Source organism: Eumetopias jubatus, unplaced genomic scaffold, assembly GCF_037043125.1.
Source record: "Eumetopias jubatus isolate StellerSeaLion01/CBP00866 unplaced genomic scaffold, mEumJub1_p1.0 scaffold_4, whole genome shotgun sequence".
NCBI lineage: Eukaryota > Metazoa > Chordata > Mammalia > Carnivora > Otariidae > Eumetopias > Eumetopias jubatus.
In genome coordinates, this window is record NW_028274810.1 from 11,714,005 (window position 1) to 11,740,557 (window position 26,553).

The 26,553-nt window shown below is 38.3% G+C and overlaps 1 protein-coding gene across 3 annotated transcripts in view; it reads right to left on the reverse strand.

Moving 5' to 3' along the window:
* MAGI3 (membrane associated guanylate kinase, WW and PDZ domain containing 3) overlaps positions 1-26,553 on the reverse strand; it is a 235,605-nt gene that overhangs the window by 85,908 nt on the left and 123,144 nt on the right. For all 3 annotated transcript variants that reach the window (XM_028101902.2, XM_028101903.2, XM_028101901.2), the window contains exon 2: positions 10,434-10,550. In XM_028101902.2, the coding sequence (XP_027957703.1) occupies positions 10,434-10,550 (117 nt within the window). The remainder of the gene's footprint in view (positions 1-10,433; positions 10,551-26,553) is intronic.

Here is a 26,553-nt window from a genome sequence, read left to right on the forward strand (position 1 = left end):
GAAATAATAAAGATGAGAGCAGAAATCAATGAAATAGCAACCAAAAGAACAGCAGAACAGATCAACGAAACTAGGAACTGGTTCTTTGAAAGGATTAATAAGATTGATAAACCCCTGGCCAGACTTATCAAAAAGAAAAGAGAAATGACCCAAATCAACAAAATCATGAATGAAAGAGATCACAACCAACACCAAAGAAATAAAACAATTATAAGAACATATTATGAGCAACTATATGCCAGCAAATTAGATAATCTGCAAGAAATGGATGCATTCCTAGAGATGTATAAACTACCAAAACTGAACCAGGAAGAAATAGAAAACCTGAACAGGCCTATAACCACTAAGGAAATTGAAGCAGTCATCCAAAATCTCCCAACAAAAGCCCAGGGCCAGATGGCTTCCCAGGGGAATTCTACCAGACATTTAAAGAAGAATTAATATGTATTCTTCTGAAACTGTTCCAAAAAACAGAAATGGAAGGAAAACTTCCAAACTCATTTTATGAGGCCACCATTACCTTGATCCCCAAACGAGACAAAGACCCCATCAAAAAGGAGAATTACAGACCAATATCCTTGATGAACATGGATGCAAAAATTCTCACCAAAATACTAGCCAATAGGATTCAAAAGTACATTAAAAGGATTATTCACCATGACCAAGTGGGATTTATACCTGGGCTGCAAGGTTGGTTCAACATCTGCAAATCAATCAATGTGACACAATACATTAATAAAAGAAAGAACAAGAAGCATATGATCCTCTCAATAGATGCAGAAAAAGCATTTGACAAAGTACAGCATCCTTTCTTGATCAAAACTCTTCAGAGTATAGGGACAGAGGGTACATACCTCCATATCATAAAAGCCATCTATGAAAAACCCACAGCGAATATCATTCTCAATGGGGAAAAACAGAGCTTTCCGCCTAAGGTCAGGAACGCGGCAGGGATGTCCACTCTCACCACTGCTATTCAACATAGTATTAGAAGTCCTAGCCACAGCAATCAGACAACAGAAAGAAATAAAAGGCATTCAAATCGGAAAAGAAGAAGTCAAACTCTCACTCTTTGCAGATGATATGATACTGTATGTGGAAAACCCAAAAGACTCTACCCCAAAACTGCTGGAACTCATACAGGAATTCAGTAAAGTGGCAGGATATAAAATTAATGCACAGAAATCAGTGGCATTCCTATACACCAACAACAAGACAGAAGAAAGAGAAATGAAGGAGTCGATCCCATTTACAATTGCACCCAAAATCATAAGATACCTGGGAATAAATCTAACCAAAGAGGCAAAGAATCTGTACTGAGAAAACTATAAAATACCCATGAAAGAAACTGAAGAAGACACAAAGAAATGGAAAAACATTCCATGCTCATGGACTGGAAGAACGAATATTGTGAAGATGTCAGTGCTACCTAGAGCAATCTACACATTCAATGCAATCCCCATCAAAATACCATCCACTTCTTTTCAAAGAAATGGAACAAATAATCCTAAAATTTGTATGGAACCAGAACAGACCCCGAATAGCCAGACGAATGTTGAGAAAGAAAAGCAAAGCTGGCGGCATCACAATTCCGGACTTCCAGCTCTATTACAAAGCTGTCATCATCAAGACAGTATGGTACTGGCACAAAAACAGACACATAGATCAATGGAACAGAATCGAGAGCCCAGAAATGGACCCTCAACTCTATGGTCAACTCATCTTTGACAAAGCAGGAAAGAATGTCCAATGAAGAAAAGACAGTCTCTTCAACAAATGGTGTTGGGAAAATTGGACAGCCACATGCAGAAGAATGAAACTGGACCATTTCCTTACACCACACACAAAAACACACTCAAAATGGTTGAAAGACCTAAACGTGAGACAGGAGTCCATCAAAATCCTAAAGGAGAACACAGGCAGCAACCTCTTCGACCTCAGCCGCAGCAACTTCTTCCTAGAAACATCGTCAAAGGCAAGGGAAGCAAGGGCAAAAATGAACTACCGGGACTTCATCAAGATAAAAAGCTTTTGCACAGCAAGAGAAACAGTCCACAAAACCAAAAGACAACCAACAGAATGGGAGAAGATATTTGCAAATGACATATCAAATAAAGGGCTAGTATCCAAAATCTATAAAGAACTTCTTAAACTCAACACCCAAAGAACAAATGATCCAAACAAGAAATGGGCAGAAGACATGAACAGACATTTTTCCAAAGAAGACATCCAAATTGCCAACAGACACATGAAAAAGTGCTCAACATCGCTCGGTATCAGGGAAATCTAAATCAAAACCTCAATGAGATATCACCTCACACCAGTCAGAATGGCTAAAATTAATAAGTCAGGAAACGACAGATGTTGGTGAGGATGCGGAGAAAGGGGAACCCTCCTACACTGTTGGTGGGAATGCAAGCTGGTGCAGCCACTCTGGAAAACAGTATGGAGGTTCCTCAAAAAGTTGAAAATACAGCTACCATATGATCCAGCAATTGCACTACTGGGTATTTACCCCAAAGATACAAATGTAGGGATCCGAAGAGGTACGTGTACCCCGATGTTTACAGCAGCAATGTCCACAATAGCCAAACTGTGGAAAGAGTGAAGATGTCCATCGAAAGATAAATAGATGAAGAAGAGATGTGTGTGTGTGTACACACACACACACACACACACACACACACACACACACACACACTGGAATATTATGCAGCCATCAAAAGGAATGAGATCTTGCTATTTGCAACAACGTGGATGGAACTGGAAGGTACTATGCTGAGCGAAGTAAGTCAATCAGAGAATATGACCTCACTGATATGAGGAATTCTTTATCTCAGGAAACAAACTGAGGGTTGCTGGAGTGGTGGGGGGTGGGAGGGATGGGGTGGCTGGGTGATAGACTTTGGGGAGGGTATGTGCTATGTTAGCGCTGTGAATTGTGCAAGACTGTTGAATCACAGATCTGTACCTCTGAAACAAATAATATATGTTAAAAAAAAAAAAGGAAGAAGATAGCAGAAGGGGAAGAATGAAGGGGGTGAGAATCGGAGGGGGAAATGAACCATGAGAGACGATGGACTCTGAGAAAGAAACTGAGGGCTCTAGAGGGGAAGGGGGTGGGAGGATGGGTTAGCCTGGTGATGGGTATTAAAGAGGGCATGTTCTGCATGGAGCACTGGGTGCTATACGCAAACAATGAATCATGGAACGCTACATCAAAAACTAATGATATAATGTATGGTGATTAACATAACATAATAATAAAAAAAATTGTGATGCCAGTTCTTGTCCTCAATTACAAGCATCCTACTTTCCATTAGAAGGAACGTGGCACTGTGCTTAAGCCCAAAAACACAACCAACTCTAAAATTCCTTCTTGGAGGGTCTGTCTCCTGGGACTACTACCAGTACCAATTCTGTATCGACCAGGATCCAAACAGGAGAGAGAAACATGGTAAGCTGAACAAGGGGAGCTTAATACAAAAATGATTAACTATTTATAAGGAATTAACTAAGAGGAAATAAAAGAGATCTTTAAAGAATACCACCCTAGAGCTGAGGAAGAATACTCAAATAAGGAACAAACTTGGAAGGGAGGGATGCTCCCACACTCTGGGATTCAGACTTCTTTGGAGAAGGTGTGGTCATAGCCTGGGGACGGATCTGGTTCACAGTTGGTAGGTCAAGGCTGGCAGACAAGGAACAGTCTGCTGGGGTACTGATGAAATTCACCAGCAAGCTGCCTGCGGTGGGGGCTGTGTCGAACTTCCTAGAAAACCATCTGGGACACTGGCTGGACTTGTCAGAAACCCAGTAGGAAACCACTTGCAAGGAATATTGTTGAAATCTGGGGAGCCATGTGGGGTGCCCATCGAACTCATTATGAAGCTGCAAGGAAGTCAGCAGGTGCACTGGTGGAATTCAGGAAGCCGCCTATGAGGTGGGAAACTGACTGCTGGAGCACTGCTGAAACTTACTGTGTTTCTGCAGGCAGGAGCAAAAAGAAAAAGACACACCGGAACTAGGAAGAGATGACTCTTTTTCCAGTATTCTACCTGCCAGCCCAAAGATAATCTGACGATGTACCTACCAGTTGGCAAAGGAAGAATGCTGCAATATTATACCCAGGCAAAAAAGAGTAATTTGAAGCCAAGAGGCACTAAATTAATAACTGGCAAACTAGTTTTCTGAGCGGTTCTACCATCAAAGGGAGTTGAATTTTGTCAAGTGTTTTTTTCTGCATCTATTTGAGGAGATCATCTGTTTTGTTTTGTTTTTCTTTTCCAGTCTGTTACTATATTAATTTCAAATGTTATCCCAACCGTGCATTCCTAGGACAAATACCCCTTGGTCATAATTTATTATCCTTTTTACACATTGCTATATATTTATTTGCTAAAATATTTTAAGGAGTTTTAAGTCTATGTTCATGAAAAATTGTGGTCTAATATTATTTTCTTTTAATGTCCTTGTCTGGTTTTAGAATCAGGATAATGATCAGATCACAGAATGAGTTGGGAAGTTCCCTCCTCCTCTATTTTCTTAAAGAGTCTGTGTAGAATTAGTATTATTTCTTCTTTAAGTATTCGAAACAAGTCACTCCTACCATCTGGGCCTGACACTTTCTTAATGGGAAAGTTACAAACTACAAATTCAATTCCTTTAACAGATTGAGAACTGTTATTAAGCTCATCTATTTCTTCTTTATTTTTAAAGATTTTATTTATTTAAGAGAGAGTGAGAGAGAACAAGCAGGGGCAGGGAGAGAGGGATATGCAGACTCCCCACCAAACAGGGAGTTCGACTTGGGGCTCGATCCCAGGACACTGGGATCATGACTCGAGTCAAAGGCAGATGCTTAAATGGACTGAGCCACCCAGGCATCCGTCATCTATTTCTTCTTGAGTAACTACTGGTAGTTTTTTTCCTCCAAGGAATTTTTTCACTTCATCTGAGTTCAGTTTACTGTCACCAAGTTGTTTAGAATATTCCTGACTGTCCACTTAACATCTGTAGGATTTTTAATGATGCCATCTCTCTCATTCTTAATATTGTTAAACAGTGTTTTTTCTCTCTTTACCTGAGCAGTATGACTAGACGTTTACCAGTTTTACTTATCAGAAAAAAATCAACTTTGGGTTTCATTGATTATTCTGTTTTCTAGGATTTCTGCTTTTATCTTTATTTCCTTTCTTCTACTTAATTTGGGTTTACTTTGCTCTTCTTTTGCTAGAAGTTTAGATCACTGATTGAGATCTTTATTATTTTCTAAGTATTTAACACTATAAATTTCCTGTTATACCAACATCCCACAAATTGGTATGTTGGGCTTGATATGTTTTGAGATGCTGATATGTGTAATATTTTGTATTTTCCTTGTGGCTTCAACTCACAGGTTATGTAGAGGCGTGCTATTTAATTTCCAAATATTCAGAGATTTTCCAGATAATCTTCTGTTAAGTGATTTCCTGCAATTCCATCATGATCACAGAATCTATTTTGTAGGATTTAAATTCTTTTAAATTTATTGGATTTTGTTTTATGGCCCAGAATATGGTCTTCATTTGTAAATGTTCCATGTACACTAGAAAAGAATATTCTTCTATTGTTGGAAGGCATGTTCTAATACATAGCAATTAGATCAAGTTGGTTCAAAGTGTTATTCATGTTATAATCCTACTGATTTTTTGCTTACTTTCCCTAAAGGAGGTACTGAAATCTTAAACTCTAATTATGAAGTTGTCTATTTCCTTTCAGTTCTATCTCCCTGGTTATCATTTCCATTACAACTGAAGAATTTCCTTTAGTATTTCTTATAGTGCAAGTCTGCTGGTGAAAAAAAAATTTTTTTTTTGGTCTGAAAAATTCTTTATTTCTCTTGGATATTTTTGTTGTATGTAGAAATCTAGGTTGGCAGTCTTTCCTTTCAGCATGCTGAAAATGACATTTGATTGATTGACTTTTGCCTTGTACTGGTTTCTGTTGACAAGTCTACAGTCATTCATTGTTCCCTTGTATTCAATGTATCTTTTTTCTGTCTGCCTTTCACGTTTTCTCTATCTCTGGTTTTCAGCAATTAGATATGACATATTTATAGATGTGTTTTTTTATGTTTCTTCTGCTTGGGGTTTGTTGAGATCCACAGTTCTGTGGATTTAGTTTTCACCAAATTTGAAAAAATTTCAACCTATTTCTTCATTTGTTTTTTTCTGTATCACTGTTTTGGTTTGACAGTGTGCATAGCTCAATATGAATGGATCACAGTCCTGTTCTATGACCCAATTTCTGAAAATAGTTATTACATATATCTTGCCCAATTTCTAGTTGTTTACAGTAAGAAGGTAAATCCAGTACCAGTTAGTCTTTTCTTTTTTAAGATTTTATTTATTTGACAGAGAGAGACACAGTGAGAGAGGGAACACAAGAGGGAGTGGGAGAGGGAGAAGCAGGCTTCCTGCTGAACAGGGAGCCTGATGTGGGGCTCGATCCCAGGACTCTGGGATCATATCCTGAGCCGAAGGCAGACGCTTAACGACTGAGCCACCCAGGCGCCTCACCAGTTAGTCTCTCATGGCAGAAGCAGAAATGTCTCTCTTTCTCTCTGGTTACTTAAAAAAAACAACAAAAAAAAACTTATGTCTTCAGTCTTTTTCCTGTTTCAGTTTGATTCACTTATATTGCTATGTCTTCAAGTTCATTGATCTTTTCTTCTGCAGTTTCCAATCTGCTGTTAAGCCCATCCATGAATTTTTGAAGTTCCATTTAATTCTTAAAAAAAAAAAATTCCATTTTCTCTTTATTTTATTCATATTTTTCTTTAAATCCTTGAGCATATTTATAATAACTCTAAAATGCATGCTTTGGTCATATCTATCTATATGTCATATATGCCATTTCTGTTTTGTTTTTTCTATTAGCTGACTTTTCTTTGGATTATGGGCCATATTTTATTCTCTTTTGTATTCCTAATAATTTTTATTAGACACTGGGCATTGTAAATACTATGTTATTCAGTGTCGAGATTTTGTTGTCTTCCTTTAAAGGTTGTTGATTTTTCCCCATTCCTCCCTCCTATCCTCCCCTCCTTCCTTTCTTTTGGCTAACAGTTAAGTTGTATGCATGTTTGCCTGATCCTTTTGGGGCTTGTTTAATTAAGCTTTGTTAAAACGGGCCCCAAGGAGCTTACACCTATTTTAGCCCTACTAGTAAGCCATGACCCTTGAGGTCTCTCCACTCGGGTAGGCTAGAACTCAGATTCTCCCAGCCCTGTGTAAACTCTGGAAATTGCTAACTTTACAGCTCCCAGAGAATCTTTGCCTGGCCATGTGGAGTCTCATCCTATACATTCTCAGCTTAGTATTCAGCAACAGAGTCAAGGGGGCACCTATGCATATTATTTGAGCTCCTTTTCTTCATAGCTCTCTCCCTCTGACACCCTGTCCTGCAAATCTCAGGCACCTCAGACTTCGTGAACTCAGATTTCCGTCTCCTCAACTCAGAATCCTCTGTACTCTGCCTGGGCTTTCCCTCCTTGTACTATAGTCCAGAAAATGGCTCCAAGCAGAAGGCTGATGAAACCACAGGACCCCTTTGTGCGCAGTCTCTCCTTTCCACTTCTATTAGGGATCACAGTCTTGTCCTTTCAACACTGCAGTATCTGACAATGGTAGAAGTCTTTCTTTCTCTTATTAATTTTGTTGCTCAAATTGTTTCAGATCTTGTCAGTGGGAACCCCTTCTAGATGGCTTTAAAAAAAAAATGTGCTTCTGATATGTCCCCATAGTTTTTTAGGCATTTACATACTTCCTGGGATAATTAGATGTTCCAAGCTCATCTTGTACTTTCCTTGCTCCAGACCTGGAATCAGAATTTTCTCCAAGAAGATTTGGTATCTTTTAGTAAAGAATGGTAATTAAAAACCATTTGGTATGTTAACTGTCACTGATATACCACTGCATTCTTGGAGGAGTTGTGGACACTTCAGTGTGTTGGTTAAAAGTCCTGTTAGGATCTGAAAAGGCTGCAGCTGTTTGGACCCTATGAATGAAAACCAAATAAACTATAACTCCTTTCTAGGACAAAACCTCATACTGAGGAGAAACTGCAAAACTAGGACAGTACAAGTAAAGTTAAAAGAAGATCCAAGTAAAAGTGCAGAGTACAGCAGAAAGTACAAGTACATATTTTTATTAACTTGTTTTAACAAGGGATGAGGGTGCTCTAGAGCTATGAAACTAAAAATGCTACCGTGAGACACCCTATGCAGGCAAAATACCAAGTTATTTATAAGGGAATGAAAATTAGATTGTTTTCAGACTTTTAAAGAGCAATGCTTTATGCCAGAAGACAATCAGATAATCGACTAATAGAATTAAGATAGTCAAGGAAAGAAAATATAAGGCAAAGATTTCATACACATCCAAACAAACTTGAAAGTATAAAGGCCATAGACCAACTGTGATGATCCTCTCTTTCCTGGGGAATCTACTAGTGAAGAAGCAGCTTTAGAAAACCATAGTTATTGAAGAAACACCAACATAAGGATTGGTAGTTACATTCGATGTGTATTTACCTACAGAATAAAGAATAAATGATAATAAAGGGGAGAGTGCAATATGTAATGGCTGTTTGTTTTGTTAATATAGACACAGGTCAATAATCAAAAAAAACAGTAAAAATGAGGAAAGCATATATGAAGTGGAATAAGCTTGCTGATTATCTTTGGGGTAAAAAAAATATTATTTCAAGTCAGATGATGGGAGAGAGAAGGAAGGAGTAAGAAGCAGTAACTAGATCATTTAGGAAGGGAGGGAGAACAGAGTATTATATAAAAGTATAAAGATAGCCATTAGAATAAAGATACAAACCTTTCTAAAGAGAGAGATCAAATAAAATGGACTACGTGGTGAAAGCCTTTTTATATAAAAGATGTGTATATGGGTAAAATAGAAAACCAAGACAAAACAGAGACTAAAGACATGGATCACATCAATAAATATAAAGAAAGTTTCACATTGGCTACAACATCCAACACTATCTGTAAGACAAAGAGCTTCAGAAAGATGAAAGAATAAAAGACAGACAAAGATATACCAGACAAATGCAAAGAAAAGAAGGCAGGAGTGGCAATTCTGAAATCCAACCAGGTAGATTTACAGGAGGAAATCATACATAAGGAGTCGGATTTAAAAACAAAAACCAGAACATTTTATACCATGTTAAAGAGTCTGGACTTGTACTCAGTGAGAGACGTTGAAGGATAAACTGTAGATGGACAAGAGTCAGACATGCACTTACAGACAGACCAGACGGAGGGGATGTGGGGGGTGGGGATGCAGCTGGAACTGGGAAGAGGACAGACAGAGGACAGGCCGGAGGGCCTGCTCCAGGACATGTGGTCTGCCCTCATGTTCTCGTTTTAATTCTTGGAACTCCATGACGTGTCTCTTGTTATTCATATTTTATAGAGGGGGAACTTGTCCAAGGATCAATATTTTTCAGCTATCTCTTTGCCCCTACATATTGTTATCTGTTAAAAAAAAAAAAAGTTCAAGCAAGAAAGGGTGAGCGTCTAAGGCAGTGCAGAAGGATCAGTATTTAAGGAGCGTAATTAGGCAGGCTTGGTGACAGACGGGACACCGTGTAAGAGTAAATAACAAGAAAAAGAAATAAAGAATTCCAGAGCCATTATAAGAGCTACTATCTACAAGAAGTTACAAATATATTGAAAAGGAAAACAAACCAGAACATCCGTTTACGTCCTTTTATTGTTTACTGCTTTTTATTCTTCCCCAGACTTGTCCTAACTAAAATCTAAGCATACGTGGTTTCTTGTTTTGTGTTAACACACACACACACACACACACACACACACACACGGCATCCTTTACAACAACAACAACAACAACCTGGTCCTATGAAAACTACCAAGACTGGAATAGATATACAAACATCTAGATAAAAATTCAACATGGATTACTACAAAGAAGGTAGTGCACTCCTCCTTTTTTCCTTTGGGGAAGGGGCAGATCTTAAGTAATGTCCTAATAATACAAAAATGTTTGTTCTCAGTGTACAAGGCACTGAGAGTAAAAAAAAGCTTATTATTTATTCTTACTGAATAAACACTTGGAACTGATTTACAGAAGAAAATTTAGTTAGCAGAATGTACATGGATAGTCTTAAACTCTTATAAAGTCTAATGACTGTGTTTAAAGTTACAATATAGAATCTTCAAGTTTTTCTACTTTAAAAACAAAAGCCCTGCATGTCCTTGGAAAACTTTTCTCCTTATCCAATTTTTGTTTCATTCTAGTGCCCCAACTCAGTCTTCCCAATTTGATATAAGATACTCTACTGAATTAGTTCTACATGTTTGATTAGTTAAATAAGGATACATTGGCCTTTCTTTTATTCAATCTCATACTTACATGGAATGGTTCTCAAGTAGAGATTATCTCTGATCACTTGCTGCAATTTGTGGTCAATTGATCCTTTCTGAAACTGAAGACTCAGGTAATGTCGCAAATCTTTATTAATGACTTTGCCTACGAAAAAAACCACAGAAGACAGAACACATAACTGTTAGATCTCCAGTTAAATATCGATGGTAGTGACTGAATACCCTTAAACCATCTAGCTATAGACAGGAAAAAGAAATCAGAGTATTTTAGTAAAAACAACACTGCTTTACTAAAAAATTATTATAGTATTATAATTAATAACATATACCTATAGTACATAATGTGGGCATCATTTTACAATAGTAGGGGAATGACAAGGTATAGGTCAGAGAATATGACAAATACCCAAGATAATTTCCATCTATAGCTTCAAATACCATCTATATACTGATAACTTCTAGGTTCGTATCATGTCTCCATCCCTGATCTATGCCCACCAAGCTCCAGAGCCATCAAACTCATTCGTATACATTGCAAATATAGAAAGTCATATAAGCACCTCAAATTTCAGACAGCAGAAACAGAACTCTTAATTCCATCCTCCCCCAATTTTTCCTCTGCTCTAGTTTTCCTTGTCTTAAGCAAATAATAGCACCAGCAACCCAGTAGAACAGACCCAAAAGCTAGAAGTCATAAGAAGTTTCTGATTTCTCCTTTTCACTTCTATGCCTCAGATCCAATCCAGTAGCAACTTTTGTCATTTCTACCTCCAAAACATGCCCCATGTCCACTTCTCTCCATTTCCAGAGCCTCCACCCTAATCTAAGCCACCATCATTTCCCATCTCGAATTCTGCAACAGCCTTCTGTCTCCCCTGCATTCTTTCATGCCTCCTTCCTGCTCCCACCATTTACACAGAAGCCAGAGTGAGACTTCGAACAGAAACCAGATAATCAATACTCTGTTTAGTGCCCCCCACCCCCGCCATGACTTCTTTTTGCACTTGGGATAAAATCCAAACTTCCACATGTTCTAGCTTTGGCCATCTCTGACTCAAACCCATTCACTAACCCCCCACTAGCCATGCTTCCACCCACACTGGCCATCTTCCAAAAGGCCAAATGGACCCTACCTTGGAGCCTTCTGCCTATCACTGACTGAACAGGCATTTTCTGTCCACTCACTTAACTCCTAGATACAAGGTGATTCAATAAGAGAATGAAAGTTTTTTTTTTCTTATTTGTGGGGAAAATGGGAGATAAAAAGAGGACTATTAGAGATCTCAAAGAAATGTTAAGCAGAAAAACAGAGGATTGCAGAAATCTGATAGCAGTGAATTTATAGTAAATGTTGAACTTAAAATGAAAACCAAAGCAATCCAAACACTGTTCACTAGATAAGACTTCACAGGATTATAAAAGGGCAATGCTAAAACATGATGGATTACTATATTGAGTAAGAAATGACTAGGCAATTAAAATATACTCTTTGCTTTATTTGGAACAGCTTAATTATGACAAGGATAAGTCAAAAGGTTACTACAGATCAGTTCATTCTTTTAACTATTATTCCATAATGTAGCATTTCTAATCCCCCCCTTTTTGGTCTTTTCTCACAGGTATAAACAAGCATAACCAAATGAGAAGGTGTTAATACAAGCAGGAAGCCAGGGTGCTGCTAGAGTTTAGAGATAACATTCAGATCCTAAACTAATAAACACAAACCAAAAAGTCCCTGTTTTGCCTTGCCAAAAATAGATGCTGAAGAAGGGGGACCCCTCTGTGATCAAAGAAGAAAGCCTGAAAGATATTTACAGGGATAACACAGAAGAATCCCTGGCCACAGAAGTGGTTTCTGCCAGGCATTCATGGGCTCTACCAACCTGAGTTCCATTTAGATGGAATCATATTATGCCATTTCTTATTTTTATCACAGTACTTGTTCTTTGCTGAGTGGAAGAAAAAAAACATAATTCATAATCAATACTGTACAGTCTGAGAACCCAGAAATAGACCCTCAACTCTATGGTCAACTAATCTCCAACAAAGCAGGAAAGAATATCCAATGGAAAAAAGACAGTCTCTTCAAGAAATGGTGTTGGGAAAATTGGACAGCCCCATGCAGAAGAATGAAACTGGACCACTTTCTTACACCATACACAAAAATAAACTCAAAATGGATGAAAGACCTAAATGTGAGATAGGAAATCCATCAAAATCCTGTAGGAGAATACAGGCAGCAACCTCTTTGACCTCAGCCACAACAACTTCTTGCTAGACATGTCTCCAAAGGCAAGGGAAACAAAAGCAAAAATGAGCTATTGGGACTTCATCAGGATAAAAAGCTTTCGCACAGCAAAGGAAACAGTCAACAAAACTAACAGGCAATCTATGGAATGGGAGAAAATATTCACAAATGACTTACCAAAGGGCTAGTATCCAAGATCTATAAAGAACTTATCAAACTCAACACCAAAGAACAAATAATCCAGTCAAGAAATGGGCAGAAGACATGAACAGATACTTCTCCAAAGAAGACATCCAAATAGCCAACAGACACATGAAAAAACGCTCAACATCACTCATCATCAGGGAAAGACAAATCAAAACCACATGAGATACCACCTCATACCAGTCAGAATGGCTAAAATTAACAACTCAGGAAACAACAGATGTTGGCGAGGATGTGGAGAAAGGGGAACCCTCTTACACTGTTGGTGGGAATGCAAACTGGTACAGCCACTCTGGAAAACAGTATGGAGGTTCCTCAAAAATAGAACGACCCTATGACCTAGCAACTGACTACTAGGTATTTTTATCCTAAGGATACAAACCTAGTGACTTGAAGGGGCACCTGCACCCCAATGTTTATAGCAGCAATGTCCAAAACAGCCAAACTATAGAAAGAGCCCAAATGTCCATCAACACAGGAATGGATAAAGAATACACACACACACACACACACACACACACACACACACACACACACAGGAATATTGGAATGGACTATTACTCAGCCATCAAAAAGAATGAACTCTTGCCATTTGCAACGGCATGGACGGAACTAGAGGGTATTATGCTAAGTGAAATAAGTCAGTCAGAGAAAGGCAAATGCCACGTAATTTCACTCATATGTGGGGTTTAAGAAACAAAACAGATGAACATAGGGGAAGGGAAGGAAAAATAAAATAAGATGAAAACAGAGAGGGAGGCAAACTATAAGAGACTCTTAACTATAGGAAACAAACTGAGGGTTGTTGGAGGGGAGGGGGATGGGGGGATGGGGTAACAGGGTGATGGACATTAAGGAGGGCACTTGATATAATGAGCACTGTGTGTTACATGCAACTGATGAATCCCTAAATTCTACCCCTGAAACTAGTAATACAGTATATGTTAACTAAATTCAATTTAAGTTAAAAAAAAATACTGCATAGTCTCATTTTTTATTGAACAAAAACATACCCAATAATGAGTTTATTAAATATTTTAAAAATTAGGTAAGGTATGTTCCAAATGCTTTGTAATAAATATTATGCAAAAGCTTTGATGGGCTGTTATATAGGGGCTTAAAAGTTTTAGTGACATTTGTGGATGTTTAGAGTTCTTGAACAGATAGAGAATGCATCTTGTTTTTTTCCCACTTAAAATAATATAGTACCGGCTCCATTATCTAAAAATCCTCTACCCAACATATTTTCATTAATACACTTAATTTGGATAAAGGATAATGCCTCCATAATTCAAGAAGACAATATGAGTCCACACTTTTTTTTTTTAACTCAAGATTTTGTGTTTTAATTTGAAACTTTATATAAGATACGGTATAGCTCACAGAGGTAACTATAAAATGCTGAAAACTCAGATTGGATTTTAATCCAATTAAAATAACAGCCATTAAATCAGATATAATTAAAGACAAAGCCATAATAAACGTCATAGATCACAAGTTACAGCTTAAATGGGTTTCTTAAGGTGGAAATGAAGTTAAGACACCTCATTTCCTGTTTCAAAGGCCTACAAGATCTTAAGACTGAGAGGCCAGTTAAAGCAGAAAGAACTAGATTTAAAGAATGGTACCTGGGATTATCTGGGCTGGAACTGCCCTCACTCTCAATTACCACCCACAACTCCTGCTGGGGTTCTGGATGCAATGATGAAATGAACAGTTGCCAAGAAAATGGTGAGGGACAATTTCATAAATGTGGTATTTTATTTAAAATGCGCAAGTCATTCAAAAAAGTCATCACACATCTTCAAGGTTGGAGACAAAATATTACAAATATCAGTGAAAGGTCAATTATAAAAGTTAACAATTTAACGGGGTTGGCATTCTTTCAGATTACTAATTAACAGTAAAATATAATGAATATAGTAGTCATCATGAATTTCCTTGCCTCAAGAAACCAAAAGACCTTCTGAAAGGGGACAGAATATTATGGTTCCCTCTTTGATAGGATTCCAGGGAATTTGTTTAAAAAAAAAAAAAAGTACAAATATCCTGAATAGGGAGATGGCTGTGGAATTACTAGAAGGCCAACAGAAACATTAACTTACAAAAACACTGCTGAGTATATCTGTATTATCAAGTTGTATATACACGTCAGCCTTTTATTTAGGCAGAGTTTCACAGAAACTTGACATTTCAAGGGTATGAAAAACATTTACTTGGGGTTAATGCAGTTGTTGCTAAACAAGGAAGAGAAAAAGATTCTTCATAATTTAGCATTTCCACCCATCCAGGCTTTGCTTTAAGTGTTAAGATTATTCCCTGACTTCTAAGTGATTTATTAAGTTTATTCATGGAACTTAAAAATAGATCTATATATCTTACAAATACAGCTCAGGTGGGGAAAAGTCTGTAACTGAAATCTCAATCATATGAATAAATCCAGACACTCAAGTTTCAACATACAAATCCTTAGTCAAAAGAAGCCATTGCTACAAATCCATACTTTCTGAATATATGTGAATTAATATTCACTAGCAGTTATCTTTGAGGAATCTGTGTGTAGAGACACTGGTTATAAATTAGATAAACCTTATGGCATGCCAGCATGGGAGTAGCCATTCAACCAGCTGTAAACTGGTCTAATTGTCAACATTTCACTGCCTTTTCCATAAGGATCGTCTAAGAGACTTTACCAACCACTTCCTTAAATCAAGATGGCACATGACTTTACTATTCTCTAACCCAGTAGTAATTATAAAATTGGGCGGGGGGATGAGATGAGTTTGGCATATCTTGTTCTTATAAAGTCACACTGATTCATAGTGATCATCCCATTCTTCTCTAAACACTTGAAATTTTTTATATTTGTTCAATCTCTTCAATTTTGCCACAGTTTCAAGTTAAGGAAGTTGACTTGAGTTTTTACAATCTACTTCACACCTTTTTGGAAACTGGCACATTTGTCTCTCTTCAGTCTCTTGGGACTTTCCATATTCTCCATGATTTCATAAAGAATACTGACAATAGCTCTGAGATAAATCTTGTGTGCGTTTAACTCCTGGGAGGCAATTCAGTCGAGTTTTGAAAATGTAAATTCATTTAAAGTGAATGAAACTTTTATTATCTTCTCATTTTAATTTCCCCCATTTCAGGCTGCTTGTTTTCCTTTTACTATTTGAAAAGTAATTCTGCTAGTTCAAAATTATGGAAGCAAAGTAAGAATGGTACATGTCTGATTTCTGCCTACAAACAGCTAACATTAACAACATCTTCTGACAGTAAACCTACCTCTTCCTTCCTGTTGCTTTTGCTCCAGACACAACGTTAAAAGCATTTTGTGCTCTCTGAAGTATCTTAGCTCCTTTTGAGCTTTGGCCTGTAGAGAAGAAAATTCTTAAATGCTCATTTCTTACAGTCTACTTAGCTCTGCATAAATGTGATTATGTGCTCCTTCCATTTGTCAATCATATACATCTTTAAAAAAAAAACGTGAGCTGCTCAGAGCATTCTGTGTCCCCATAAAGAATTTCCTCATACAACCTTTGTTTTAGAAATCTCTAGTTTTGGGGCGCCTGTGTGGCTCAGTCGGTTAAGCATCTGCTTCGGCTCCGGTCATGATCCGGGGACCCTGAGACAGAGCCCTGCGTCAGGCTTCCTGCTCAGCAGGGAGCCTGCTTCTCCTTCCCCCTCTGCCTCTCCCCTCCACTAGTGTGTTCTCTATCTCTCTCTCTCTCAAATAAATAAAATCTTAAAAAAAAAAAAAGAAAGAAAAATCTCTAGTCTTGGAACCACACCTAGAGATGTGATAAACTTTTAAAAATCTGTTGTCCTCAACAGCAAAAAGTATGGGCATAACCATGTCCTAGTTCTCTTTACTATGGTGACTATAGGATAGCCTAGTGACTTTCCCCAATCAACTGTTCCATATAACTAGCTCAACACAACGAACGTTACTCAGTAGTCCTTCCCCATTAGACCTAGCGGTGTATGTAATTGCTTCCTCCACCTCTGGAGCTCTACGGTAGTAAGAGAAAGCTGCGTGCAAGTGGTAAGAGAGTACACAGAAGCTTAACTCCAAACTGGCTCCTTGGTTAAGGCAGGATGCTCCTAAAACAAAATAAATCAAATGGTAGTCTACCTGTTGTGAAATGTAAATGGTATTTGAACAAGTCTTCTCTAGAAAGTCAAACCTACACATTTCACAGTAAAATATATTCTCTGACACAGAAGTTACTCAAAGGTATTTTTTTAAAGATTTCTTATTTATTTGAGAGAGAGAGCACGCACACAGGTGGGCTGGAGGGGCAGGGGGAGAGGGAGAAGCAGACTCCCTGCTGAGTAGGGAGCCTGCTGCAGGGATGGATCCCAGGACCCTGGGATCATGACCCAAGACAAAGGCAGACGTTTAACCAACTGAGCCACCCAGGTGCCCCCAAAATTATCTTATACAGTTGTTAAACATACAAGTTTGTCAGCTGAGGGCCCAAGCCATGGTTTGTTTTTACAGAGTTAGTCCTAGTATCTAGCACACAAAATGAGTGAATCAGTTGAATTTTACATTTTTGATTTTTCATTTGACCCTGTCCATCCTTGAATACATGAAATTTTAGAAGAGAATACTCACCTGATAAAGCACTTTTTAGTAGTCTGTATACAACTTTATCCTAAACTGTGTTTCTTAAACAATGAAACCGATTTTATTTTGACTATCAAAACACTAAAATAAATTTACATTGAAGCAGCATGCACTTGTAAGTCTTTAAAAGGAGGTTTAACTATAGTTTATATGCTAATTCCTTAAATTACATTCTTTATTTATTAATACTTTTAAATGTATTCACAAAATGGTGCCTGGTTATCCTGAAATATAAAATAAGGCTAAATTAACCATTCGTATCTACTGTGTTCTAGCACCACTGGGGATAACAAGTCCAAGCAGGAAAAAAACCCCAAACCCTTTTGCTTTTCCTGGGGGGAGGGGGGGAAGATGCAGGAATGAGAAGAGGATGGGAAGTAGAGATCACTAGGACTTATTTTAGAAATGTTATTATATATATTACATGCTGTGCGTTTTCACCCCCATGAAAACCTTTGAGGTAGGTGTTACTATTATTTCCACTTCACACAGAAGGGGCTGAGGTATAAAGAGGTTGAGTAACTTGGACAAGGTGACATCATTAAAGGTAGCAGACCTGGGATCTGAACCCAGTCAGCCCGGCTCCAGAACCTATACTGCAGTACTGTGCTAAATGCCCGGCCGCCACCTGTCTGTCTGTCTATCTATATCTTTTGACGAATTTCTTCTCTTGCAAAGCTCTCTCATTAAGACCCTACCCTTCCTTGAAACAGCTGCAACTACTATGTAAACAAGGATGCACCCAGTCCTGGGTAGTAGGCACTTGGGGGTGAAGCCGGAAATAAGAGTTCACCCAAATGAAACCTGAAGGCTCTCAGGGAAGATGAACATTGAAAAAGACGGTTCAAACACAAGAGCATTAGGAGAGATTAGCATAGAGCACTGTGGGAATCCACTATCTAGATCCTAAGTCAGGGCAGCCCAGGAAGACATCACTAAGTAAGTTACACTGGAGCTGAAACCTGAAGGAAGAAACAGGAGCCAGCTGGGCCAAAAAAAAGGGGTGGGGGGAGTTGAGGGAATGGGACATGCAAAGACGCTTACCTGAGGTGGGAAGGAACACAGTAATTACAGGAAGGGAGAGAAATCCAGTATAGCTGGTTCTTAGAAAGTGAGGAAGAGTTCCCACAAGCTGAGACAAGAGTTCCAGGGACCCGTGGGTTGAGTAGCACGTTACAACAGTAAGAACACCAACAACTGAAGTCTGACACCAAGGCCCTTAATAATTGCTTTAAGCTAACAACTACGGATACGTTCTTACTGGCCACCTCTACATTCTGTACTTCAAATGCCATCTCATTATTTCTGTTCTGTCTTCTATCTCTACATTTACGGTCCTCAAGTTGGAAGACCCATACTTACCTAAACCTTTATGCCTCTGTCATTACAGGCAAGTAGGAACTTAATGAATTTTTTAAAATAATGTATATAATTAAATTCTGACTCAGTCCCAAATCTGAAAAGCATGAAATACTCTGGAATCCCTTGAGCCATTTCAGTTTTTATAACTGGTCGGTGTGCAGCACTGTCCCAAGTTAACAGTTTGAAGAAACCCAGACCGAAGCAATGATGCAATGTTGCCATCTCCCGCAGAACACTGCTGTCACCTCACCGGTCAGGAGAAAGCCTCCTGCTCATGGAGGTCACATTCAGTGTTGATTTCTTCCCCAGCTTTATGGAGATATTGTTGACATATAACACAGGTAAGTTTAGGGTGTACAATGCAATGATTTGATACACATATGCTGTGAAATCATTATCACAATAAGGTTAGTTGGCACCTCCAACCCCTCATATAATTACCATTTTTTTTTGTATGTGGTGATAAGATTCAAGATCTATTCTCTTAACTTTCAAGTATATGATACAGTATCATTAAATTATAGTTACCATGTTAGGTATAGTCATGTTAGTTACAGTGAGTCACCCAGAACTTAACTCATCTTACAGATGGAAGTTTGAATCCACTGACCAACATCTCTCCATTTCCCCCACCCGCAGCCCCTCGTGACCACCATTATACTATTTCCATGAGTTTGGCTTTCCTAGATTCCACAAATAAGAGAACACACAGTATTTGTCTTTCTCTGTCAGAGGTCACATTTTTTGCCTATATTATATATTTATGGCAATAGTAGATTGTTAAAATGGAAGTGTCCATTCTCCACTGGTTCCTGGAAGCAGCCATCATAAATACATGGGTCACATTTCATCTTACCTCCCTGGGTCCTACGTCACTGGCAATCTGAGGTCAAGTCTGCTGCTGCGTACCTGGTTCTTGCCCTGTACACCCGAGAAAGGTCTTCTTTTTTCCCTCCCTTTCTTTCCTTCCTTTCTTCCTTCCCCGCCTCCAGAACTGAGAGCATAGCTAAAGAAACAATTCTTTGGTTTAGGTACACTATACATCTGAAAAATCTCTGAACTGTACCAAACTAAATGTGTTCATTCCCGAATGCCTAATACTGCATATTACATGTAGAATTCAATGTTAATGCAGCACTGAAACTGCTTCATTATATTCAAATTTTGTATAAGTAAAACACATTATCATGCTTTTTAAAGAAGTTTTCATGGTTTTTATTTGTTTAAATAAAGCAAGTATTTCAAGGTAGGATGTATTTGCAAATAACAATCATTTCTCTAAAAAAAACAAAAACAAAAACAAAAACAAAAAAAAAACTCTGATGCATGGCCAGGGATCTGAATTATAAAGAAAAAGAGTGGGTATCCCAGAGGAAAATGCCATTGTACCTTTGTATGTTATTACTTCTGAGGCAACTATACAGGTCCTGTTAACACCCTGCCCTACCCTTCAAACCTCCATCTACAACTATTACCCCTACCAGTTTCAGTTTTCTGTCTACTCTACCTGGCACCCCTAAGTGTTGTGTACATATAAATACTGTCAGAGCAAAAGGTCTGCACACTGGTCACTTGTCCACCTGCTCTTTGAAGCCAAGATTCAAGGAGAACTCAGAAGTCTGCAGTAAGAAGCTCCTGTTTTCATCTCTCCTCCCTGCTGGTTCTTGCTACAGAACAGTGGGGCACACTTCGGCCTCCCTCACTGGGTCTTAGGCCTGTGTGAAGTCAGGAACTATGTTTCGTTCATCTCTCTTCTCTACAACGCCTAGCATAGCGCTGAGTAAATACTTTTACCCAACTGATACTTAAATAATATGGTTGCTATACTGATAGACTTTTAAATGGAATCCATCTCACAAAAAATACTTTTACTGTAATTCTCAAAGACAAAGAAGTCCTTTCATAAAGCAGCAGCATTAAAAATAATGTTTTCAGGGCGCCTGGGTGGCTCAGTTGGTTAAGTGATTGCCTTCGGCTCAGGTCATGATCCTGGAGTCCAGGGATCGAGTCCCACATCGGGCTCCCTGCTCAGCAGGGAGTCTGCTTCTCCCTCTGACCCTCTTCCCTCTCGTGCTCTCTATCTCTCATTCTCTCTCTCTCTCAAATAAAGACAATCTTAAAAAAAAAAAAGAATTAAAAAAAAATAATGTTTTCAGTATAACAATGTGGTCAAATGCTCATGATATATTTTAAGTGAGAAAAGCAGGTCGCAACACAGAATATTCATTGTGATCTCAAACTGAAACAATCTCAGGACATGCAAATAAAAAACATACATAGGAGAAATTCATATTTAAATAATTAAAAATACTTAAGAGTATTACCACAGGGTATAATTATTGGGTAATTTTTCAAATGTTTTCTTTAAAAACTCTTTTCCTCATGGTTTTTGTATTTGCAATTTTTTTACAGCGAAAACCTATTACTATAATAAGAAAAAACTTTTAGAAATTAGACTATTTTCAAAAACTGTGCCCTTCAAAGGTCATTAGTGGAAAAGGAAGCCTGACCCAGTGGACTATTATAACAAAAAATATGCCAAAGTTCTGTGTGAATGCTGAGACTATTTGTGTAGGGTTTTTTTTAATCATTTGTTTTTAAGTATTATTTTTGGGGTGCCTGGGTAGCTCAGTCCGTTAAATATTATCATTTTTGAAGTTTTTAACCTAAAAGCTGCTTTTATCTAAATGCAACTTTCTTTAAGATATCAACATCTCAGGGCGCCTGGGTGGCTCAGTCGGTTAAGCATCAGACTCTTAATTTCCACTCAGGTCACGATCTCAGGGTCATGATGACATCAAGCCCCACTTCAGGCTCTGTGCTGGGTATGGAGCCCGCTTAGGATTCCCTGTCTTCCTCTCTCTCTGCCCCTCCCCTCACGTTTGTGCATGGGCACTCTCTCTCTCTCTCTCTCAAAAATAAACGAATAAAAATAAAAGATAAAGTGAGGTATATAATGAAAAATAAGTATTATTTTCACCATACTAGGTTAAATTGCAACCATTTTGCTTTTAACCGAAACTCTCAATTGATAAGCTACCGAACTAAAATCTACCTTTGAAAAACAAGACAGAAATCATCAATCCAGAAAAGACACGACAAAAATCACAATTTTCCCTTAAGAAGTCATTTATCAGGAAGAGCAAAGTAAAATGAACCTTCCTAGCAGAAGAGAGTGGAAAAAATAAGGAATAAATCATCAAAAGTGGGTCCTTTTCTTTTTGAAGCTTTTATCTGATGGGATCATGTAGATTTAGTACTTAAAGAAAAACAGTATTTGTAAAGTGCTATCCTGTGGCTATTTACAATTTTTTCTTTGTGACACTCATGTCAGGAATCATTAGCAAACCTGTCATGATGCCAGATAACCAGCGCCTGGCTGGCACACCAATATCTGAATCACAGTATTAATGCTTCATCCTTTTGACAAGAGGGTACAAAGCCATCTATTGTGCCCTGTCATTTTCCCTGAAAACAGAATAACTGGGTTCAGTAGTCTTTGCAAATCAAAGTTATGTGCATCAACAGAATGTCCAAGACTTGAGGTGGAAGATCTGTTACTAAAGTTTCATTATAACAGCTGATACAGACAGCTGAAAGGGAATACAGATGTACTTGATTAGAGATCTGACGAGAACAATGACTATGAGAGAATTCATATTTTTAAAATGCATCATTATGTAAACAATCTCAATCTCTGGGTTTGGGTAGTAGGCTAAATATGGCTAATCACTATTAAAGAAGCAATTTCATAGACTCTTTTTCTCTGATTGGTTTTAAATATAGGAATTTATACGAATCCTTAGAAATTTTCTAAAGCAGATGGTCACAGGTGCTACAATTATAGTATACACCAAAAGTGATCTGACTCTAGTGGGAATCGACACTCATTAAACAAAATTCTTTAAGTATTTCCCATTTTCATTTCTAATCTCTATGTTTAATCAGGAACATATTTTAAAAGATTTTTAAAGTTATTTTTACAAAATATGGTTATGAAAAATGTCAAAATTCCAAAGAAACATTTTGGGGGATAAATGGCCCCTTCTGTGCCCATCCCCCTCTCCACTAAGAATTCTTTCCCCCACTCACCCTATCTGTAAGGCTGACTGCATCAAGACCTTCCAGAAAATGTCAACATAAACGAAAATGTCAGACGATCTCCAGTCTCCCATTTTCCATTAAAGGATAGGAAGGAAAGAAGAAAGAAATCAATACCCCTAAAACTAAACCAATGGCAAGAAATAAATCTATTCCAAAAGACAATGGAATTTCTATAAATTCCAACATCAATTAGAACTAAGAAACTGCACTCTAAGAACCACAATCAAGAGTACTAAATGGCATTATCTAGCTTGATAATCCTGAATTAGGTTCAAGTACTAAAAGGGAATCTTCTGGGCTATTGGCAGTGTAAGTCACTTTTACCAAAAAAAAAAAAAACAAAAAACCCCCCAAAAAACCCCAAAATTCTGTCTCCAATATAGAAGAAATAGGATATTATCAAAAATAGAAGGAACACTATATTGTAAACCTGAAACAAATATAACACTGTATGTTAATTATAACGAAATTAAATTTAAAAAAAGTTGAATAAGCTATGGATATCCATCAAAGTGGAAAGCTATGTAGCTATAAAAAAGAAATTAGACTCTCTATAAAAAATTAATCTGGAAAAAAAAAGGAAAAGAGTTAATCTCTGTCCATTCAACATTGACTTTAAAGGATGCAAAACAATTTGGACCACACTGAGAAAATACCAGAAGCTGATATGCAATGCTCTAGCTCATAAGTCCAACACATTCTGCAGACTCTGAGTAGGAAACATTTAGAAGGGCCCCAAAGACAACCCCAGCTCATACGGGCTCTGGGAGGGCATAACAGGGCTGAAGGAAGAATTCGTTGGCCAAGCACTGCCATTTTTCTTTTGACCTAGGTTCTTAAGTGGGAGGTGTAATGGCAGCAGGCAAACCTACTTCAAAGCTGCAGATCAAAGTGACTTTGAGAATGGAATGATACACGTTGATCTCCAAAACAAAATGTGTATGAGCTGCTGCTCCCCATTCCTAAGAGCAGGAGACAGAAGGTTCAGAGAGAAACAGTGACAAAGTTCCCAAAATGTAGCTGCCCTTTGCTCTGGCTCCCTCCCTAACCTGTACCTCACCAGACATCTGATGCTACAGAGACTAGACTCTTCTACATCAAGCTGGAGAGTTCATGTGCTAAGGATAAAAGCCAAGTGGAACCCAGGGACATAGGAAAGGTACTCAAGAAATAGCACTGATGGGCTCTAAGCAGAGAAATAACAAGAGCAGACACGGGCATATTAAAAAGTAACTGGAAAATACACAGGGGAAGGAGCCAAAAACAGCTACGAGGCATACAGTTAAAAGATGAGGGTCACTGTCCAGGTGAGAGATGATTTAGATCAGCAGTGGCACTGGAGAAGAAAAGCAGACAGATTTGAGATTCACTGTTTAAACCAAATATATGAAGAGATTTTCAATACCAAACACTATCTTTAGAAGAAGTAGTTGTGGGCACCTGGGTGGCTCAGTCGGTTAAGCGTCTGCCTTCAGCTCAGGTCATGATTCCAGGGTCCTGGGGATGGAGCTCCACACCAGACTCCCTGCTAAGCTTCTCCCTCTGCCCCTCCCCCAGCTCATTCTCTCTATCTTGAAAAAGTAAATTTAAAAATCTTAAAAAGGAAACAGTCAACAAAACAAAGAGGCAACCCACAGAATGGGAGAAGATATTTGCAAATGACACTACAGATAAAGGGCTGGTATCCAAGATCTATAAAGAACTTCTCAAACTCAACACCCAAAAAACAAATAATCAAGTCAAAAAATGGGCAGAAGACATGAACAGACACTTCTCCGAAGAAGACATACAAATGGCTAATAGACACATGAAAAAATGTTCATCATCATTAGCCATCAGGGAAATTCAAATCAAAACCACATTGAGATACCACCTGCCACCAGTTAGAATGGCAAAAATGGACAGGGAAAGAAACAACAAATGTTGGAGAGGTTGTGGAGAAAGGGGAACCCTCTTACACTGTTCGTGGGAATGCAAGTTGGTACAGCCACTTTGGAAAACAGTGTGGAGGTGCCTCAAAAAATTAAAAAAAGAGCTACCCTATAACCCAGCAATTGCACTCCTGGGTATTTACCCCAAAGACACAGATGTACTGTGTCTCTGGGGTAAAAAGAAGGGCCATATGCACCCCAATGTTCATAACAGCAATGTCCACAATAGCCAAACTGTGGAAAGAGCCGAGATACCCTTCAACAGATGAATGGATAAAGAAGATGTGGTCCATCTATACAATGGAATATTACTCAACCATCAGAAAGGATGAATACCCAGCTTGTACATCAACATGGATGGGACTGGAGGAGATTATGGTAAGTGAAATAAGTCAAGCAGAGAAAGTCAATTATCATATGGTTTCACTTATTTGTGGAACGTAAGGAATAGCATGGAGGACATTAGGGGAAGGAAGGGAAAAATGAAGGGGGGGGGAATCGGAGGGAGAGATGAACGATGAGGGAGAGATGAATGATGAGAGACTATGGACTCTGAGAAACAAACTGAGGGTTCTAGAGGGGAGGGGGACAGGGGGATGGGTTAGCCCGGTGATGGGTATTAAGGAGGGCACGTACTGCATGGAGCACTGGGTGTTATATGAAAACAATGGATCGTGGATCACCACATCAAAACTAATGATGTATGGTGACTAACATAACAACAAAACAAAATTAAATTAAAAAAAATCTTAAAAAAAAGTTGTCTTATATTTGAAGCTTACAAAGTCTTGGATTACAGAATGATCTACAAAGTATTTTATTAAAAAAATACAAAGTATTGCCTGGAGAAGACATGTCAGCCGAACCAACAACTGCTTCCAGAGATATTCTGACAGAACTGCTAAGGGTGGAGGTGGGGGTGGGGTAGGGGGAGTAGGCAAATAAAGTAAGATGTAGTGATTATTCCTTGGGGTATGACTTCAGAGTTGCATGTGGTAGATGTTACTGTCAAGCAATCTTTCAATGATCACTTGAACAAAGTGACTTAGTCCATGCTTAGATTATGAGATCATGAATATATGCCAACAGAAAAAGTGAGGGGAAAAAAATTCCACCCTTATTGTACTTGTGGCTGGGATAGCATTATACATGGATTTTATTTTTTTTATTTTTTATTTATTTTTTATTTTATTTACTTGACAGAGAGAGAAGGCAATAGAGGGAACACAAACAGGGGGAGTGGGAGAGGGAGAAGCAGACTCCCTGCTGAGCAGGGAGCCCGACGTGGGGCTCGATCCCAGGACCCCGGGATCATGACCTGAGCCGAAGGCAGACGCTTAACGACTGAGCCACCCAGGTGCCCCTATACATGGATTTTAAAAACAGTATCTCAAGCAACTTGGATGGAAGGGAGGAGAGGGGTGATCTGGAAAGCCACATTAGAGAACTCATCCCAGTGCTGACAAAATACTTAAGATGTATGTTGAAGAGCTGGAACAAAATGTTTACATGAAATAGTGGGGAAAGTATTTCTAAATTTTACATATATGTAACTAAATTAGATATTAAAAATAGAAATTTGATTCTATCCCTCAAAGTTTAGATTCATGCTGCCTAGTCAAGGGTATTTTTTCAAAGTGTCTTTCTAAAAACTGGGGTAGGG